At 32.1% G+C, this 21,719-nt stretch overlaps 2 protein-coding genes and 1 pseudogene across 2 annotated transcripts; 1 reads left to right on the top strand and 2 right to left on the bottom strand.

Annotated features, from left to right (window-relative positions):
- Positions 1-1,846: 1,846 nt before the first annotated feature.
- Positions 1,847-2,722, bottom strand: LOC114410854 (stem-specific protein TSJT1-like). Its single transcript, XM_028374769.1, has 3 exons — positions 2,492-2,722; positions 2,084-2,324; positions 1,847-1,975 (listed from the first exon to the last, which is right to left on the bottom strand). The coding sequence occupies exons 1-3, from the start codon at positions 2,698-2,700 to the stop codon at positions 1,847-1,849; spliced, it is 579 nt and encodes a 192-aa protein (XP_028230570.1). The 5' UTR covers positions 2,701-2,722.
- Positions 2,723-5,288: 2,566 nt separating this feature from the next.
- LOC114410853 lies at positions 5,289-5,991 on the bottom strand. Its single transcript, XM_028374768.1, has 2 exons — positions 5,623-5,991; positions 5,289-5,543 (listed from the first exon to the last, which is right to left on the bottom strand). Exons 1-2 carry the CDS (start codon positions 5,989-5,991, stop codon positions 5,289-5,291), a joined length of 624 nt encoding a protein of 207 aa, XP_028230569.1.
- Positions 5,992-8,253: 2,262 nt separating this feature from the next.
- Positions 8,254-20,616, top strand: LOC114410852 (annotated as a pseudogene).
- Positions 20,617-21,719: the final 1,103 nt, after the last annotated feature.

The raw sequence follows: 21,719 nt of genomic DNA, 5'->3' as shown, positions 1-21,719 counted from the left end.
TTTCTTTCCCTCTATTATTCTGGATGCTAGCTTTGTGTGTTAGATACCTTCAAGGCTTCAACATATAACTATTTCAATTGGTCATCAATCTATTTCCTTACAAAATGTAGGATGAGAAAAGTCATTAGTAGCTTTTAAAATGAGTTATCTAAATATGTTTTCTGATTTTTCTGTAAACCATTTACTAAAAACAATAGTTAAAATTAGATAAAAGCTCCATGCCAGTACCAAATATGCTATCGAACATCAACTTATCAGACCAAAAACAAATTAAAAGGACAAATTCTGATTGAAAATTTGTCATTAACATTGAAGAACTCAACTATAAAGCAAAGAATAAAATAGTTCAAAACTATAAAGATGAGTGTGTGACTTTAATCGAAGAATCTGCATGAAATTAAACAAATGAGTTAAAGAGTTGATTTAAGGTGAACCTTCAACTTCACCCTCAAGGAAATGTGTGTGTGTGTGTGTGTGTGTGTGTGTGTGTGTGTGTGTGTGTGTGTGTGTGTGTGTGTGTGTGTGATGCACACCAGAATTCAAAGATATTCCATCTCCAATTGAAAGACCACTCCGTGATCTAGTAAATGCATTCTGGCTCTGCATCCAGTCCAAATAGAAAATAAATATAATATAATAATCAAGAAAAAGAAGAAAAATATCTCATAATAGAAAATTCAAGTTGAGTTAAATGGACAAAGTATTTATCCGCCAACGAATCATTTGTCTCATGGCAAATAGTAAATATCAATCAACAATCACAATTTCTCCATTAAATGACCCATACGGTGTTTTTGTTTTGTTTCATTTTTAAAGGGAAAATACACAATTGATTATACCAAAAAAATAGAGTTTCTTAATAATGAATGCACTGAGCAATCAAGCCTGAAAAACATAATTATACCAATATATATATATATATATATATATATATATATATATATATATATATATATCAATAATCCCAAGCAAATTGTAAGAACATCAGGGAAGGAGAGGGGACAGAATTAGAAAGTGGCAGGAAAACTTACAAAGAAAAGGCAATGTATGTTTGGTTTTTGATTCCTAATATGCCTATGCTTGACATTGTTCTCGGACTTGATGTTTGGTAGAGCTTGATTCCAATTCATAGTGCATTCACCAGCAAATATGCTACATCGGGCAGTGATGATGGGAAGAATAAGTCGATCATGCCTTGATATACAGATGCAATAGGATGAGAGAAACTGTGTGCCATGTCAACATGCCAATTCTATCCCAACAACTGAGCAAGAAAAGTAGATAAAGATGAAAAAGTAAAGTGTAGTAATCATTACCTTTATTATTGAAATGTCATGTATGTCTGTCATTTGTAATATATAAGAGAAAGAAAAATATGATAAAAATGACAGAAAATGAAAGAAAAAAGAGTTATCTTTTGCTGATATTACACCTCCAGTTGCACACCCACTCAACAAAGCAACAATTTATTTTCTGCATTTGTTTTAAAAAATTGAAATTTAGGGATAAACACTTGTTTTAAAACAAACTAAGAAACTATAGAAGAACAGAACCTACATAATAATAATAATAATAATAATAATAATAATAATAATAATAATAATAATAATAATAATATATCATCCAAGAAAAAGAAAAGAGAATGGATGTTTCAGGCTTTTATCTACTGACCATTCCAAACAAAACCACCAGTAAAGCGTTAAATTCCACACACAAGTTACCCTTTGAAATGTATTTTACTTTTTCTATTATGCCACATTTATTTTTTTCCCATTATCCTATACTTATTAGTTACTCTGAAAAGAATTAGTAATTTGAATGGTGATTTAGAATCAAAGCTTCAAATTTACATACCAGTTGGAAATGGTGCTAATGATTTAGCACAACTTGCTTTTATAAGCTCCATATTTTCATAAATAACTATGGAACTATAAGCTACAACACCCCAGTAGAGCCCAATCTGGCCATTAGAACCCTGCTCAAACAAACAAATTAATAATCAGTTCCAGAAAGATTAATAACAACATTTACACATTGCAAAACCACACATTGCCATGCATAGATCGAGAAATTAGAGACTTACAAATGCTACAAAAATTGTTCCATCCTTGTTGTCATAGATCACAAATCCCAAACTGCCTTCAAGTTCCTTGAGGACCTGATCAGCAGGGTATGGACCCCTGTCACGAAGAGTTTGATACGCTTCGGTGATAAACATGGCCTTATTTGTTCCCTTTGATAGACCATATTGCTTATTGACCATGCTAAGGCTGTGCAAGCCACCCAGGAAGACACAATATATGTTATCCAAACCACTAAACAACCTGTGACACATTTTTTCTTTTGTATTAGCAATACAACTTAATCATTCATAAATCCGTTTCACAAACAATGGATTTATTAACCTATCAACCATGAAATTTGAAAAGGGAATGTACTGAATATAACAATAGATTCATTCATATCTCAAAGGCAATTAAATTAAGTATACCTATGATGAATGGAAGGCTTGTTTGAAGGGGAATAGGCTAGCAAAGCATCATTCCCAAAGCACATGGAGAAAGCATTGGAGGAATTGCAGGGCATGAAATCCTTCAGGATTTCATGACTTGGCTTAGGCTTAGTGCATGAATTCAAAGAAGCTGGATTGTTCAGCTCTTTGGGTGCTTTAACCAACTTCTCCTTGAAAATTCCCAACATTTTTGCCTTTGTCAATGAATTAGTAACCTTTTTAAAGAAATGCACCAATATCAATATGGTATTAATTGTAGAATGGACATGAAAAAATTATCAACTTCTGGAAAATAATAAATGATAATTCATATCAACAATTGGGAAGGGAAAAAATAAACTCTAAAAAGTGGAGAATGTACCGAAAATCAGCAATCCAAATAGTTGTAGGTGAAGAATGAGATTTAGAAAACGAGCAGTGATGATAGGAAGAATGAGGTGATCATGCTTTGATATATAGATGCAATAGGATGGGAGAAAATGTGTGCCACATGAACATGCCAATTCTATCCCAACAACTGAGCAAGAAAAGTAAATAAAGATGAAAAAGTAAAGTGTAGTAATCATTACCTTTATTAATAATAAACCTGAGACAAACAATATGTCAGCCAAGAAAAAGAAAAGAGAGATATTATTGAAAAAGTAAAGCATGCATAGTTCCATTCTTAAATACGATATCAGGAAGCCAAGATCAATGTCACAACGGGAAAAAATAACTATTAGTTAAGAAGAAAACATGCATAACAACAAACAAAATTAAAACCTTGCAAATAGAGACAAATAGTTACGAAACAAACATGCATAACAGCAAAAGGGACAAAAACTTGCCTGCTGGATGCTTATTCGTAGATAGCCTGGTAAGCGAGAAAATAAAGAAGGAACAAAAAGCAAAGTGAAAAAATCAGTAAGAAAAAATAACTATTAGTTAAGAAGAAAACATGCATAACAACAAACAAATGAAAACCTTGCAAATAGAGACAAATAGTAACGAAACAAACATGCACAACAACAAAAGGGAAAAAAACTTGCCTGCTGGATGCTTCTTAATTGATAGCTTGGTAAGCGGGAAGATAAAAAAGGAACAAAAAACAAAGTGGAAAAATCATTAAGAAAGTAGAAACACGAAACAAAGAACTATAAATTACCAAGAAAACATGCATAATAGAAAAGAAAAGTAAAACCTTGATCCTGAAAAAAAAGGCACAACAACAAAAAGTAAAACCTTTATTCATGTGGCAAACACAAAATGGAAAACCTCAGCAGCTGAAAAACTCAACAGAAAACAAAAGCAAAAACTGGAAGTGAAGATGGAAGAGACGGACCACAAAAATGAAGAAGAAAGAAAGCAAACGGAGGAGGAAGCTCAAGTTGGTGAGGACATGACGGAAGAAGGTTGGAGAAGAAGGCACGTGGAGCAACCAATAGAAAACAAAGGCAAGCCAGCAAGCCAGGTGGCAAAAAACTAAGACAAAAATTGGAGGGATAAAATGACCAAAAAACCAATAAAAGTGCCACGTGTCACAGCCTTAGGTAAGGGTATTATCAATTTTTCCAGGGGCTTCTCTTTTAATCTATAGTATATATATATGTGTGTGTGTGTGTGTATACTCCTATATTTTGTATTTTTTGATATATTATTGTCATTCATTATTTTCATAAGCTTTTCCCATTCTTAATCCATTACAAATAAAATTAGGCCCAAGAAACAATCAGCTATTAATTCTCTCACCAACAACAATGAACCTAGGACGTGTTTGGATGAGGCAATTTAAAATTCTAAAGAATTTTAAATTCTGAGAATTTCAAATGCTTCAATTTAAATTCCTTCATTTTTAAAATTCTGTGTTTGGATAAAAAATTAAATTTCTTCATTTTTAAAATTTTGTGTTTGGATAAAGAAATTGAATTTCTTCATTTTCAAAGTTTTGTGTTTGGATAAAGAAATTGAATTTCTTCATTTTTAAATTTCTTATTTTGATAAAATAATCAAATGCATTCTTTTTTAAAATGTTATATTTGAATAAAACAATTTTTTAATAAAATAATTATTTTTTTCATTAATAAATTCTATGTACTATTTGTCGAGTGTGGTATTCCAATAAATATGTACTATTTTAATCTATTTCAATTAAAAATATATAACTTAACTATTTAAATCATTATTTCATTTACGGCCCACTACAAAACTCACAACATAAAAACATTTAGTACCATTTTACCTTGAAATGTTATTTAGAAGTCTAATTACACTAGAAGAAACTTGGACTGAAGCAAAATCTAGTCACAAAATAAGTCTAACTTCCAAAATAATTCTAAATTTTCTAATTGCATCTGCTTTAGCACATGAATTCATTCACATCTTTTCTTCAAAAGAAAACATAATGTTAAGTGCTACTGAACAAATCTTATTTGTTAAAACATATAGTTTGCTATCTAAAATGAGAGATATAAATGTAAAAAATAATTATACAACATCAAAATACTTGTCATGATATCAAATGTACCTCTAATTTGACATAAAGGCATAAAAGACAAGATGTAATCATCCTTCTCATCCATTGGAAGAGCTTTTATGATCTTAAACTTAATGGGATTTTATGTCAATCAATTGATTGCTCTATGTCGAAGTGCACCATTAAAATTAGGTATATTATCTAACTCACTCACCACTTCATGTACCACTTCTTGAGCTTCTTTTATCTTCGTCTTTTTTTGTTCTCCATCTTCTTCTTAGTCACTTCAACAAATTTTTTCAATGACTCGGCTACTTCTTTCATTTAGGAAATCATCCCTTCTTTCTCTCCACTTTTACTTGAGCGAATGTTTTTTCTTGTGGCAGAACTTGATCCCTCCAAGTCAAAACTCACACTATGAATTGCTTCCTCTTCATTTGTTTCTTTGCTCATGATATCATTTGCATCTAATGCATTTTTTGCTCTGAGTCCAGTGGCTCTATCCTTTGAACATAGGTCAACAATATCATCCCAATTAGGAATGACTTTGAATTGAAATCGTTTGACCTCTTCATGTGACTTGAAAAAAAATAGAAACATGTTACTAACAACACAAATAATAACTACAATTGAATAAAATTAAAAGATGATTGACTACCTTAACATATTCATTCCATGCAATTTCATTTTCAACGGTAATCATGTACTTTGTGCTATCCCAGTCAAATCCACTTTGAATAAGAATGTCACTCGCAATTTCATACCATGTTCTCCAAAGCTTAAAATGGTTCTTAACATTATCTCGCATGAGATGAACTCCAAAATGCTTGGAAAAAATTTGAGCTGCAGTACTGTATGTTACTGCTCTCCAATTTCCATCACCTTTATTGTCCAAATTTCTTTGATCTCTAAGCACATTAGTTAGCACACACTCCATTTCCAAGTTCCATGCAAAGTAACTTCTTGTGTCCTCACTAGACATCTTTCTTTTTCCACTTGACTTGTTCTTCACATTGGTTGATTCCATTTCTCTAGACAAAAAAAAAAAAATAATCTCACATATATAATTACATATATATAAAGGCCGAGACATGTCAAATTAGCATTCTACGAAAGTATAAAATTAATTACACATAAAAAGAAAACAAAATCCAAAGTATTATGAAATTCAAAAATCCAAAGTATCACACATACATGAGTATAGAGTCAATTACACATAAGAAACAAAATCCAAATCCACTAAAAACATCTCCCTAATCAAAGTTTCTTCTTATTTAATAGGTGGCAAACATATTCATTGCTAAAGTATCACAAAATCTTGTATATTCCTCAGTTACTTGGAAAGTTGCGACTTCATCTCCAATATTATTTGTGACTCTTTCCATTTGTTGATTGATTAACTCATTATGAACAATAGATAAAAGTTCCAAGTCTTGGGCTTCCAAAATTGGATCACTTTGTTGTTCATCTCTTATGAAATTATGTAGCATGAAACAAACATTAATACTTCTTATTTGTGTTTTGATATAAAAAAAAGAAAGAGTTCTTAATATACCCCATCTTTTCTTCAATAGCCCAAATGACCTTTCAATAATATTCCTTGCACTTGCATGACGAAGATTAAATAAATCCTTGTAGTTTTGAGGGGTGTTTCCGATTCACTCATTAAGATGATATCTAGTCCCTCGATAATGAGCTAAAAATCCAGGACCATTTGTATACCCCGCATCCACAAGAAAATATTTACCTACAATGGTTTAAAAAAATATTATATATAAAAAATATGTATATTTCTTTTATATGTTAAATAAGGTTTCATCATTTCATGATATTACCATTTGGAATATGGAGACAATTTTGATGACACAAAGCATCTCACAATACTCGAGAACCTCCTGCTAACCCTTCCCACCCAGGCAACACATATATAAACCTTAAATATAGACCACAAACTCCTAAAACATTTGTAGAGATATTACCTTTTCTATTATGATATCTAGGCCTATCTTCTACAACAACTGTTACTGGAATATGTATCCCATCAAGTCCTCCAATCGAATTCTAGAAACATTTCAAAATAAAAAATAAGTTATAATCACTTATAGTACCTTATATTTACTAACAAAGGACAAACTTACCTTAAACCATCTCCATTTGTTTTCCACCGAGCTCTTTAGATTATAGTCATGGAACTTCAAATATTCTTTGCTTACTTTCATTATAGCTCGTAGGACATTCTTGAATTGCCTACTTATTGTTTTCATGGATCTACAATAACTAAAGTGCACAACTCTATACTTTAGGTGTTGAGCAAGGATATGCCAAAACATTGCCACAGCTTCAGCTATAGGAACATTTCTTGTTTTTACCAATTGCCCTTTCTCTTGTAAAATTCTACAAAGCTTAAAAAATGCCTTTTTATTGACCCTTAACTGTTCAATGCAATCAATTTCTGTTCCCTTGTATAGATGATTAAGGAAACTATGTCTTTCTAATTCCAAATTTTGGGCAGGTTCCTTAACAAGGTACTTGTCATGATACCAAGTCAGTGCACCCAAAAACATAGTGGCAACACTAACAATAATGAAAAATACTTATTCAAGTTCTTCTTCCTCCTCTTCATCTCTTCTACGTTTTCTTGAAGCAGCCGAAGCATCAATTATACTACTTTCCATTTCTTGACTATCCACACTATATAACTAAAAGAAAAGTAATATAATAACAAAGGATGTTATTAACTTTAATAAATTGTTCACAAAAGCTCTTTGACAAAGAAAGAAAGAAAAAAAAATAACAAATAGTATATATAATGCATAGAATTATGGGTAAAGTTTTCTTTCCCTTAACTGTGAGGCACAACAGAATTATTTACAATTATATATAGATTAGATATATAGTTCTATTTCTCACAATAATTAAAAATTCTCACTTATAAATGTTTAAATTTGTATTGAAATCCTAGTGCAGCAACAAGTTTGTTATACATTTAAAAATGAGTAAATAGGTATTTTGGTCTCTAACTTTTGGCACCTTTTGCAAATTAGTCCCTATCTTTTTGAAATGTAAAAAATAGTCCATATTTTTACATCCGTTATGCAAATAAGTCCCTATCGTTAAAATCCAATTTTCACTGTTAGTCATATGTCTATGTGGCTAGTCTTTGTCCATGTAAGCAAATCCATGTGGCAAGTCTTTGGACTGAATTGAAAAATTATGATAAGTTAGGATAAAAACCATTCAAAAATTAAGTAAACCCATTTTTTCCAAAACGATTTGACTGCCTTAGACTATGATTGCATTGGGTTTTTTCACTGTAGTCCAAGAACATCTCTTTCTATTCCCTCCATTTTTCAATCGTGGTCTCCCTTGTTCTCATCATCAACCCCTTCCTCCGCCAGTAGCGATCGTTTCTCAGCATTCATTGGTCATTGCCACTCTTCACGCTTCTCTCTTCACTCAGGTTCACGTCATGTACGTTATCATTTGAAATTTTTGTGTGTTTGTTTTCATTGTTGCTCCAGGTTCGCATAATGTACGTTATTAGTTTCATTTGCAGTCGTTTACGTTGTCATTTTTGTTTTCGTGTTCATTGCCCTATTGTGCGAAGGGTTTTGTTTTGTGGTTGTTTTGCGTTTTTGCATTTTTATTTTTCGTTTTGGTCTCTGTTTTGGTGAACCAATTCGTCGTTTTGCTCTTTATTCATATAAGTCATTGTGATGTGTTGATTAAGGTTTGATGAAGAACAATTTATATTCTCTTGTATTTTTGGGCTTTTATATGTTGAAGGGTTTTGATATAGCATGGATTCATTGTTACTCTGTTTTATGGTCCTTTATTATTTTGATTTATGATGCTCTCTTTTTATACATGACATTGCTCTAGTTTATGATGCTCTGCACCTCTTCTATGGTGCCATTGGCGAATGGTTCTACCAGAAAATGTAGAAGAACTGTCACTTGCAGACATAAAGAAATCAAAGCCCACTAGGAAGAAGATTGAGTGAGGGGAGGAAAAAGATGAAGCGAGGGGAACAAATAAGATCAGGGAGAAACACATACACTCAAGACTCCATCATGTTGGAATTGAGATGAGAGAAGCTTTAGAAACCCTAATTTGAGGAAGAAGAAGCAAGTGAAGAAGAAAATATTTGACAACTTTTTAAATTTTGCATCAAAGTCCAATCTACGTGTCACAATCTGAGACAATTTGCCACATTGGATAGTCTATATGGTACTAAAGTTGCCAACAATGCACCTTACTAACGACGTTACTTTTAAATTTAACGGCAAAGACTATTTTGTAAAATGTATGCAAAGATAGGAACTATTTTTTACATTTAAAAATAATATGGACTAATTTGCAAAAGAAGTTAAAAGTCAGGAACCAAAATACTTATTTACTGTTTAAAAATCACAAATGCATCTTAGAGAAAGGCTAGTAGGTAGTAGCCGCATCACAAATTAGTTTATAAATTTTCAGCTTATTAGCTATAAGCTAATTTTACTCACAACATTGGTTAAAGTTTATTAATAGTTATAAAATGATAAGTGTCAATCTTATGTGGTCGCAATGTTATTTCAGAGACTTGAAAGGCGTTGATGTTACTGCTCAATTGCTATTCCTTTTTAAAACCATTGCTTGTTGTTGCGGAAATTTGATTGCATACGGAGGCTTTTCATTTTAAAAGGTACTAGAATAGAGAAGGGTAAAGTGGAAAAATGTTAATTTAGTTGTTTTGCGTGCAACTACTACCATGGTCTATTTGGGGAAATTTCTCTATTACCGCCGGAACTACTTAATATTTAACCATTTCGCATAATCAGTTCTGTTGAGTATTGTTGTCTTATCTATAATAGAAAAAGTTTTGCTGCAATGATTCACACAATTGATATGGTTCAGAATCTCAAATTGCCATCTACAATCATAATTCGGACCCCAACAGTTGACTCTTCACAATTGTTAGCAAAATCACTATTGTCAGTGGCGAAATTAGACAATTTTTAGAGTACTGAGAGTTAAGAAATAAAGAAAAAATAAATCTTTCTTTTATAATTTTTTATTTTTGAAATAAATTGAGGGGGTTTCATATAATTAAACTTTTGTTTGCAAGTTTTTATAATTTAGGTGTTGTAAATGCAATTTTAAACCTTGATTACAAATGAAACAACACTAGAAATATGTTGTGAGTACCATGGAGTTTTTATCTTCTTAACAATTGCTTTTGTATATGTTATTTATGATATGTTCAATAATTTAATTTTCTGGACATAACTTTAGTTAATTTTTAATCCTAGATATTAAGCAGGAAACCCCATCTGGATGATGAGATCTACAACGAGCTTGTTCAGAGAGCTAAGGATGTAGGATATGATGTGAGCAAACTCCACAAGACCCTACAGAGTGATCCTCCACCAGAGGAAGAAGGCCCCCAAGACACAAGGCATTTGGTGGCTCAAATCCATTTTTGGGAAATAGGCCTCCATGATGATATATAATTTATTATAATGAAAATGTATTTCAATTTCATTACATGCAATGAATAGACAGATAATGAATTTTTAGTTGGGCAATTTCAAGTTAGAATGCCTCTAAGGCATGTATGCATTGATTTGCTATGTTATCTGTATATGAACTTTTGCGTGGTGTCACTGTTATGGCTGTTGCTTGGTTCACTAATGTCTCCATACTTTTGCTCTTAAAAATTAAAGGTTGTCTAATTCTCACTTATAAACGGTAAGTTTTTTGTTGAAACAACAAAAATAACTTCTACCAACATACCTTGTCTCTTCTCTTTCTCTTGCAGTAAGATGTGAAGCCTTCAATTATAAACTGAGAAAAGTGATTTCTCTCTCGCTCCTAAAATGTAAAACCATAAATACTTAATCCTAGTCAAAAAGTGATGCTGATGATAATTTACACATGAAGATTTCAGGATAAGAAAAGGAAATCAAGCTTTATAACTAATTTGCAAGCAAGTCTGCTAGTATCAATGTAAACCTCAGCTTACATAGAAAGCTAAATATATCGAGCCAAAATAGTTTCAACTTAGGAAGCTTATGAGTTCATGGAAAAGTATCTTGCTTAGTTATAATTATCAAAAGAGAGCAACAGCATGTGGTTTGGGTTGAGGATGTACTGATGTAGTATAGTATACCAAAGTCACACACTACCCTTTTAAAACCTACATGGCATAACAACAACCAAGCCTTTCCCACTAGGTTGGATCAGCTACATTGATCAAACAATGACATGTTTTAATAATTTTGACAAACCATTGACCGCTAAATTCTTTTGAATGATTTTGCATATAACTTTTCTTAGTCTATCTCTATCTCTAGTGACAAGGATACCCTCCATCTTATTTACTCTCTTTATAGGGGCATCTACTGGTGTTCTCCATGTGACACCCTCTACCCCTCACATATATATTAATAAAGGAATAAAAATTCAAATATTAATTAAAAGTATTTTTAAAACATTTTTAAATACAAGCTTTTCAAATGGGTAAAAGGCTCACATTCACTTTCTTCTACATCATATTCAAACTTGTCCAAATAAATAATAAAGTCATCTCGACTCAAAGAAAGTCATATAAGTCTCATACAATTAATATAGAACCTATATCCTAATGTCACATCATATCAGAGCGTGGTGTTCCCGTGTCCTCTAGCATGAGGTTCTTCATAGTCATCCACCTATTCATCTGCTCCCCCAAACACAAAGTTCAAGATCATCACAGGATCCAAACACAAACAGCAAACCGGGAGTGAGTTATCACATTGCTAACTACTAGAGAGAAACAACACAACATATAGTAGCCAAATACAATTTACTTAGCATATCTCACATTATTTCATCACTTTGTCATTCATCAATCACACCTTTCAATCATCAATCATTATACACAGGAATCACACACTCCGATCAAGACATAATAACACATCAATTTCATAATAAATAATTAGCAAGCGTATGCGACAGTTATGCTAAGACTCAAGCCTATATGCAATGTGGTACCATGTCAGTGAAAAACCACCCTGAGGCGCTTAGGAGTACATAACAAGACAAACCACACAATGGGTTTGTCAGGTCACTCTCACTAAGTAAGATCATAGGGAGACCAGTCAGGGTCACGATGTTTTGCGAGAATGCTCTAACCATATGGGATCAACATAGGCTTAAATGAGCACTCAAACCCGGTGACCCCCAAGGCCTACACTCCGAAGAGTCCGTCAGGGCCTCTCCCTCCTGATTCAGGTCCAACCCCTAAAATTATTTTAGCACACAGACTCTATCTATGAACTGTACAAAACACACGACTCCTAAATTGTTCTCAAAATAATTTTAACTCGTCGCCCTTTAAGGGTCTTATCATTAACTCGTCGCCCTTAAAGGGACTTAACATTAACTCGTCGCCCAAAAAGGGACTTAGCATCAACTCGTCGCCCTAAAAGGGACTTAACATCAACTCGTCGCCCTAAAAGGGACTTAGCATTAACTCGTCGCCCTTGAAGGGACTTATGATCGTGTGATTGTACAATTCATAGTTCACAACTCGATGCACATATATATCTCAATCATATACATACTCAATTTATCACATACACTTAATCCCAATCACAATGGTATAATCTCAATTTAACATGTTATCACACCTCATGAATCATGTACACTTTACCTATGAACTATGCAATACAAACATCTACTCAATTGTTTTCAAAATCATTTTAACTCGTCGGATTCACACAGTGGATCCCATCACAATACTCGTCGCCCTTAAAGGGTCTTACAATTGTGTGATTGCACAGTTCATAGTTCACAACTCAATACACACATCTCATCTCAATACACATGTATTTCATCATCCGTCACATGTTCAATTTATCACATACTCACAGTTTGAATCATCATTTCATAACCTCAACATAACAATTTATACAAAGGATTTCATCATAACATGGGGTGTAAAATCCCTGGAATAGTTTCTCACAATTATATTACAATCAATTAATCAAATTCATGGATTAAACACAAAGACATCAAGAGCACTCAAGTTTATCAATCAATTCTCATCAGGACATCAATTGGTACATAGAACACAATAATATTATATTTATAATCATAAAGAGAAAAATTATAATTCAATAAACATCCCAAAATAAACCCAAATTTAGTTCACTAAGGATCCCTACACATGTTCATTCTAATCCCCAATTGCGATAAACTCATCCCTTACCTCTAAGCGGGCTCACGTGTCTTCAGCCAGCGATAGCAACATCTCTAGCGGTTCCCGGAAATTCTTTCAATTATTCATCCGACTGCTCCGATAGAATTCCCAAACGTCAGAGAGACGGAGAAGAGATTGAAACCTCCACTTGTACTGTCTTCATATGATTCCTTTTTCTCCCTCCACGAATATTATCTTGCAAATCCCAACGGTGGAAGCGTGAGGAATTGAATTTCGAACAACATATCCAAATTTCACAATAATCCAACGGTTAACGAAACCGGGATCATAGTTTTACCAAGACAACTCTGGATTTCTGCGGGAAAGAAAAAGGCTACAATGTGAAGGGTGTTTCTCTCAGTTCAGACATGATATAGAAATTCCTAACGGTAAGAATGCTCGGAATTGTGTTGCGAACATGATACTCAAATTTCACGACGATCCAACGGTGAACGGGTTCAAGATCGTCGTTTTTCTGAGACTGGTTTGGTGGGCTGCGGGAAAAAGAAAGGGTTTTGAGAGGAGAAGGAGAAAAACGAAAATGAGGCCAAAAGGAGGCAGCTGATTTAACATAACTATTTATACCTAGGGTACTCAGCCTATTATTTGCTCTATATTTATTTATTTATTTATTTTTTATTAAAAAGCTTTTTAAATTTATTTACGAAAAATTGGGATGTTACATTCCACACATACACAAATCACCGAAGACAATGTTCTACCATTTTCTATAGTACATGCTACCCCAACTTTCTCTCCAATGCATTCATTCATAATCCTACATGGTATAATAAGTATGCCTATTCTAGATACAAGTTGAACCTACTATACTCATAATTGCAAATTTGTCTTTGCAGTTACAACTCAGTTAAACAATTTAGTATGTTTATAGCCAAAATTAGAAAAATGTCAAAATCTTCTAGCAGTAAATAACACTAAATGAGTCTGAATACATCAAATATTATAAATCTCCCAATCTGTCTTCCCGTTCAAATAAGAAAATATATTTTATCACTCATAAATAAAATAATAATAGAATCCTGGCGGGAAGGGAGAAAAAAAAATAGCATCTTGCCTTTTCTCATTTTGTTTTCTAAATAGCAGTCTACGAGAATGTTTATATTAAATTTTCACCATTCTAGAAACACATATGTGCCATATAATGTGAATTGGGACTTGGGAACCATGCTAATGTGTCTGACAACTTTTAGCAAAATCATGTTGGATCTACATAATTTTCACTGTTTGTTGGAAACATGACCTCATTATTGTCAATATTCATGGCAGTTTAATCAATGTATTTAATGGAACATGGTGGCCAACCCCAAAATTCTTAGGTCTCTGAGACACAACAGTGACACACTCCACCAAAAGTATTCAGGAGCAGTAAAGAATCATTCAGCTCTCTGCTCTGCCACTGTAGTGACCATTACAGCAGGAATTAACAACCCAATAAAAATCTCTACATTTAATATTATATTATTAATTTTACTATTTTGTATAATCAAAAAGTGATTCAGCTTCAAAGCCTCTTGTTCTCTGGCTCAATGGAGGTCCGCAGATGGAAGTATGCCTTAAGGTCACTACAACATGCAAAGAACAACATAAGATCTTATAGCCAAGTTAGGAAATTGTACTCTGCATCCTCTGTTGCGGTTTCCAACAGAATACTCAAGAAAAGAAAGGAGATATGATAACAAATTGTCCTTTCTTTTTACTTATTTATTGAAGGATTTTGGATTGTATAATGTATCTGTTACTTAGATGCAACATCAGATCTTATAATCAGACAAACTCAAATCCAAATCCAACATAGTTTGGTAGAGTAGAAATGCAACCTACAAATCCTAGATTATAGACATGAAATGCAAATTAATGAAATCAAATAGTAAAAACACGATTGAAACAAAGATGAACAAGAAAAAAACCCTATAATACTTAGATGAGAGAGCGAGAGAGACTAATTAGAGACAGAGAAGCTGTGTTTCAGAGAAGAACATGTTGAAATTGAGTGTTGTTGCAAGAGAGAGATTAAGCGCAGAGGGAGATTCAAGAGTGAAATGAGGGAGAAAACACGTTGAGAGAGAAAGAGAAGGGTGAGAAGCTGTTGGAGGAAGGAAAACGTGTCATTCACAAAAGAATTTCAAATTCTTTAATTTTTGAAAGAATTTGAAATCCTAATATTTAAGCTTATTAAAATACCTGACCAAAATATTGAAATTTTAATTTATTTTCAATTTTTTTTTTATCTAAACACCTTATTTAACTGAAAAGTAATTAAAATCTTTTAAAAAATTGAATTACCCTATTAAATTTCTCTATTGAAACATACTCTAAGTGATTAGTGAAACTCAATGAAATTTACAAACACTAAGAAATGAAATAAATCGCTGACTAAGAAATAGAAATTTTTGCTTAGGGTTGGGAAAAGACAAAGGGAGTGAGAGCATGAAAGTTGAAAAACTAAATTCTATGAATGCCAATGTTGACTAAGAAAAGAGATAGTGTGAAATTCAGAGTGAGGAAATGGGTAAAAGATAACATTGAAGAGAAAGGATGTGAAAAATAAACAAGTTTTAAAGATATGAATTAAATATTAAAAACATTGTTGTGCATCTAATATCCGGAGTCGGATATTAAAATATTTTTGGTGCTAGGAATAAGCTATCACTAATCACTAACTTTTTTTTAGTGAATGCTCTCACCAATAAAATTATATCATATGAAAAATAAAAAAAAATACAATAATTTAATGTGATTTGATCCCTCTTGCTTAGGTCCACAAAACTGTTTCAAAAACATTTTCCTGTCGCAGAAATGATTATAAGATTGTAACTCATCCTAAATAGTGGACCACTCTACAAACTCGTACTCCACCTAATTAACACTCTCACACAAAGATACTTTTCTCTTAACAAAGTGATTTTTTTCACAATCTCTCTTCTCACACACTCTCTTTTCATGTGTTGTTTCTTCATTAACTCTCTTCTCTATTTATAGTGAATATTGTCACCAACTATAATAAATAAGTTTTCTTGGAAGTTGAAACAAAAACAACTTTCAATGCATCCATTTAAATAAGTTTTATCTAGTAAAATGTAATCTTTCACTTTGCATTTAAATCACCTAAACCTTATTGATAAAAAATTCAATTCTCACTATACATGCATCTTATCTTTTGGCTTGAAACTCTATAATTCTCCCCTCAAGCCAAAAGAGAAATATTCTTCAATCAATTTGAAATTGAACAACCTTCTCCTCCAATGGAAGTATCTCCTAACACTTTTACAACATTAGAAAACTTTATTTTCTTCTTCACTTTGTTATCATGGTTCCTCATCAAGGCTTGTTCGTCCAAATAGCAAAGGTTAACTTTATTTTTCTGTCCTTGCAACACCAAGTGTCTCCTCTTGTACACCTTGCGTCCCCATTTTGAACTAACTTACTTGTACCCTTATGATGTCATCTCCCCCGTAGAAATCATATTTACAACAGTAGAAGGTACAAATCTTACATTTGAGAAAGTTCAAATAGTGTTATCATGGAACTTCATCCTCACACTCCTTATGCTTTCAACCTTCATTTTTCCATCATTCCCTAATTTGAAATGGTCGAATTTTTCATCGGTTTTCAAAGTATCAAACATCTTTCGATCTCTATAAATGTGTTTTGAGGCAGCATAATCCATTACTCATTTTGTTTTAGCAACCTCATCGTTTATTTCCAAAAATACATCATCTTCATCTTCAACACCTTTTAATACATTAGCTTTAGAGTTGATGTCATCTTTGTTCATATCTCTTAATTTCTTCAAGTCCTCCTTCATTTCTTTGCACCTTACTTGAATATGACCATTCTCACCGCAATAGTAACATTGTACGTTACTCATATCTCATTGTGCACATGATTGCGATTTTGATCTTCCTCTTGACCCATCATGTCTCCTTGAATGATTTCTCCCTCAGTCAAACTTCACCACAGCTATTGCATGGTGTTCATTATCAAAATTTTCAATTCTCATCATTCTTTCATTTTCTCTAAGAGCGGCAATCTTCTCATCCAAATTCAAAGTTGATCTTCCCATAAGCAACGTTTGAACCAAAGCTTTGAAGGACTTTGATAGTGAGGTCAACAACAACAGCGCTTGCTCCTCATCAAAGAGTTTATCATCTGCATTCAATAATTAACTTACTAGTTGATTAAACTTGTTGATGTGGTCATGGAGGTCTCATCCCATCTCCATTTTGAGTTGATACAACTCCATCTTCAAACAAAGGTGATTGGCTAGCGACTTAGATGCATAGATATTCTTAAGCTTCTCCCACAAGGCCTTCGGTGTTGTCTCCTTTAACACGTGTTTTATCTCGAAAGTAAAAACTAACTGAATCGTGCTCACAGCCTTCCTTTGGATCTTAGTCTACTTGGTTTCATTTATAGAAGTCGATCTTTCATCTTCTAACGCCTGATCAAGATCTTATTGCACCAAAAGGTCTTGAATAGTACTCTACTAAATCATAAAATTTATTTTTCCATCAAATAATAGTATCTCAAACCTTTGTGTGCTCCCGACCATAACTCTGATACCATTATCGGGTAATCGACGCTCTCACAAATAAAATTATTCACACCCACAAAAGATTGTAAAAACACAATAAAGATTATACCATAGAAAAAATAATAACAAATACAAGAATTTAACGTGGTTCGACACTTCTTGCTTATGTCCACAAAATTGTCTCAAAAGTATTTATTTATCACCAAAATGATTTTAAGATTGTAACTCACCCTAAATAGTGTATTACTTTACAAAACCGAGTGTCACACTCATTGATTACAAGAAATGATAATATTATCACACAAATACACTTTTTTTCTCAACAAAATAACTTTGCGTTAGCTATGGAGTTTCGTTGCCTTTCATTGCTTTTCTTTCTCAATGTGAGCTAAACACCTTTACATAATTCATCTGTCTTTTTTATTTTTTTAAATTGTAAATTAAGAAACATGTCTTCGTTATCTTTTTTTTAACAAGTATTCATATTCATGTTTCCGAAACTGAAGTGATGGATTTTTGTATGAATATGTAGGTGATATTGGTGATCACTGCTCATGCTGCCATACCTCCAGAAGTGTACCGGGAAAGGATGCTTCCAAATACCCCAATGCCCAAAGCAATCATAGAATTTCTAAACCTTGGTTAGTAAGAAATTTAAGGGCACTTGTTTTCTGAATTTAATACCGAATACATGCTATCGAATTGTAGTATAGAACATTTTAACTAGTACGATCCATGTAAGGAATTTCATTATATGTGCCCAGTTAGGGATTATGCTGAAAGTATAATAAAAATAAAAGGTCTTCTCTAGAGTAAAAATTAGGTAAAATTGTATTTTTGGTCTTCTTAATTGTCTCCAATTTTGATTTTAGTCTTCTTTTAAATTTATTTACGAATTTATTCGTTCAATTATGTCCAATCCCGTAAATGTGGTTTTAAAGTTCAAATTTAGACGTTAACTGTTACGAATGAATGTTGACTATCACGTGTCACGTTGTGATTGAACGTTGATTGTCACATGTCATGTTTTAATTGGACGTTGACAACAACAATACATTTTCATTATCCAATCAAAATGTGACTGTTAAAGTTACAACCAACGTCAAAATCAAGGGTTTGGAGAGGATCACATTTATGTGATTTGACATAATTAGAAGACTAAATCCATAAATAAATTTAAAGGGATACTGAAATCGAAACTAAAAACAACTAGAAGGAGAAAAATGTAATTTTACCAAAAGATTAAACCATGAGTAACATCAATAATTAGAATTGGGATATAATTAAGTAGTCTACGGCTATGCATTGCTGACATCAGTGACAAGGAACCAAGATCTTAATGTTCCCAACTTCGGGGATGGATTAAAAACCTATTAATGGGAGGCTAATTTTTTTCTTCCTTCACCATTGTTTAAATGACTAACTTCTAATAAATAATAATTTTTAAAAAATATTTAAAAATTTTACAAATAAAATTCAAGCTAATTTTTATTTTTCATTTAAAAAAGTTAATATTTTATTTAAAATGGCATTAACCTTAACTGTTATCATAGTGATACTGAATGCACAATTAATTTTATGAACAATTTTACACTAATTATAAAAGGCAAGGAACTCCCCTCTGCATCCGTCACTGCCGACTTTATAAAAGAAAAAGAATAATCAAATATGTCTTTATATTTACCTTTTAAGTGATTTTAGTTGACTAATATATAATTTTTTAGGAGAATATTAGTTTTTTCTTCTTCATAATATGCCTTCATAACATATATATATATATATATATATATATATATATATATATATATATATATATATATATATATATGTTGATATCGTGTTTTTTATGTTGTCAAAGGAGCTGACGAGATTGTCGATGGTGCTTGGAAAATTGAATCAGAAGATCATCTAATCTTCTGGTTTTCTTTGAAGAGCGATTGAGGCCGGGCTCGAAATTGGATGCACACTTCAATAAAGGAGAAAATGTAATCCCTTTATTGCCTCGCGAAATAGCACAGCATATACTATTCTCATCAACAAAGATAAAAGAAATAGTGGAGATGCTTTTTGTTAAACCAGAGCTAGAGAATGTTGAGATGGTAGAGGGAAGCTATTCATATGTGAGAAGGGCCTACAATAACTGGAGAAGAAAAGCTTTGTGCCACTTCATTAGAGACCATGCTAGATTTTGTCATTTCTATACTTGGGAAGAATGCCCAAAAATACTTAGTGAAAGATGGAGTGAAGATGTTAGCAGAAGATAATTAAGGTCATTGCTTGTCATCCTATGCATTACCCATATGTTGTATTATTTTTTTGTCATAAGGTATCAAATACTACTGCACATTTTATGCCTTTGGAGGGAGAAAATGGGACTAGAGTTAAAGCTGCAGCTGTATGCCACAAAGACACATCAGAATGGGATCCATATACCATTCTTCTTTTTACAAATGCTTAAAATCAAGCCTGGAACTGCTCCATTGTGTCATATCTTCCCTGAGGGCAACCTTATTTGGTTTGCCAAATAAGTTACTTAAGTCTTCCCTGATAGTGTGTTCTTAAATAAGTGTGCCACATATATCAACATTTCCAGCTAGGGCAGAGTTATTGGCTTTAAAGGATGAGATTAGTCATGCTTTGGGTTACTGGGTTATTAATACGTTTAATAGAACTTCGAATTATGATATGCATGCAGACATGCGCATGCAATCATGCAAGGATCTCCAATTCTTCAGTGTCCTTGGGAAGTATCAATTTTTCATATTCATTCTAGTGCTAATGCTGTGGCAGATGGACTCACAAGCTTGGGAATCCAAGTCATATGCAATCTGAGGAATATATCATTCCTCCATCTTTTGTTTTAGATTTTTTTTCTTACGGGATCTTGCTAGTGTAGGCTAGGTTTATATATATATATATATATATATATATATATATACTCATTGTTCCCACATTTATATTATAAATAGTATATTTTTAAGCATAGTAGAACTAATAAAATTAAATTAAACACTTATTTTAACAATTTTAATATTATAATAATTGTGTAAAATACTTAAATGTATATAAAATACAACCCATAAATTTAATCAATATAAATAACTCATTTAAATAACTATATATTATAGATGTTCTTGTTAATTTTGTTAAATATATCACAACTTCTCAAACGGGTTGGTACTGTAAAAAAAAAAAAAAAAACTCCAAGGGATTGGTGACTAAAATTTCAACTGATCAAAAAAATCACACAACCTTCCATGCACTAATTCATTATTAATCCTGAGCGAATAATGTCAATGATGCTTTACTTTATTAAATTTGAAATATACATTCAAAATTTATTGATTTAGAAATTTCATTAAAAAAAGTTAACGTTATTTTATGCATGGAAAAGTAAATTCACTGTCTCACTTTCAATTTTAAAAGTTTTTTCCCACCATCGGATTAGCATTAGTGTGAATATGTATCAACTTTTTTGCTGACTAAGTTTTATTTAGGAATCTGATTAGTTATATTTAGTGTAGGGATCTTTTATTTTAATTATATATTTTTTTATTATCAAAGACTTGATCCTTAATACTACTCAAATCAAAATGATGTATTAATATTTTAAAAGTATATAAAAACAATTTATTAGAAGTAATGGTCTAAATTAAAAAAAAAACAAAATAATTTTCTAATTCACCCAAAAACATACTGAGAACATGAAATAATCAAATAACATAAGTAAATAAATTTAGAAATATAACTTCAGATTGACAAGTGACTCACTCAAGGAAGAAAGAAATGGCTAAAAACGGCACATATTTAATAAGATAGGAGATAATCATATTATTATTAAATCAATTTTGAAAAATCCTCCATGTTCTAGACGGGGTTTCTTTTTTAATGTATGGCGAGTTATTGATCATAACTTGCTTTTTCACTATGAATATACAATAATAATAAAATAATATCAATAAAGCAAAGTAAA

This window comes from Glycine soja, chromosome 4 (genome assembly GCF_004193775.1).
Source record: "Glycine soja cultivar W05 chromosome 4, ASM419377v2, whole genome shotgun sequence".
In the NCBI taxonomy this organism is placed as follows: domain Eukaryota; kingdom Viridiplantae; phylum Streptophyta; class Magnoliopsida; order Fabales; family Fabaceae; genus Glycine; species Glycine soja.
The sequence above is the reverse complement of the archived record's forward strand: the minus strand, read 5'-3'. Positions and strand labels throughout refer to the sequence as shown.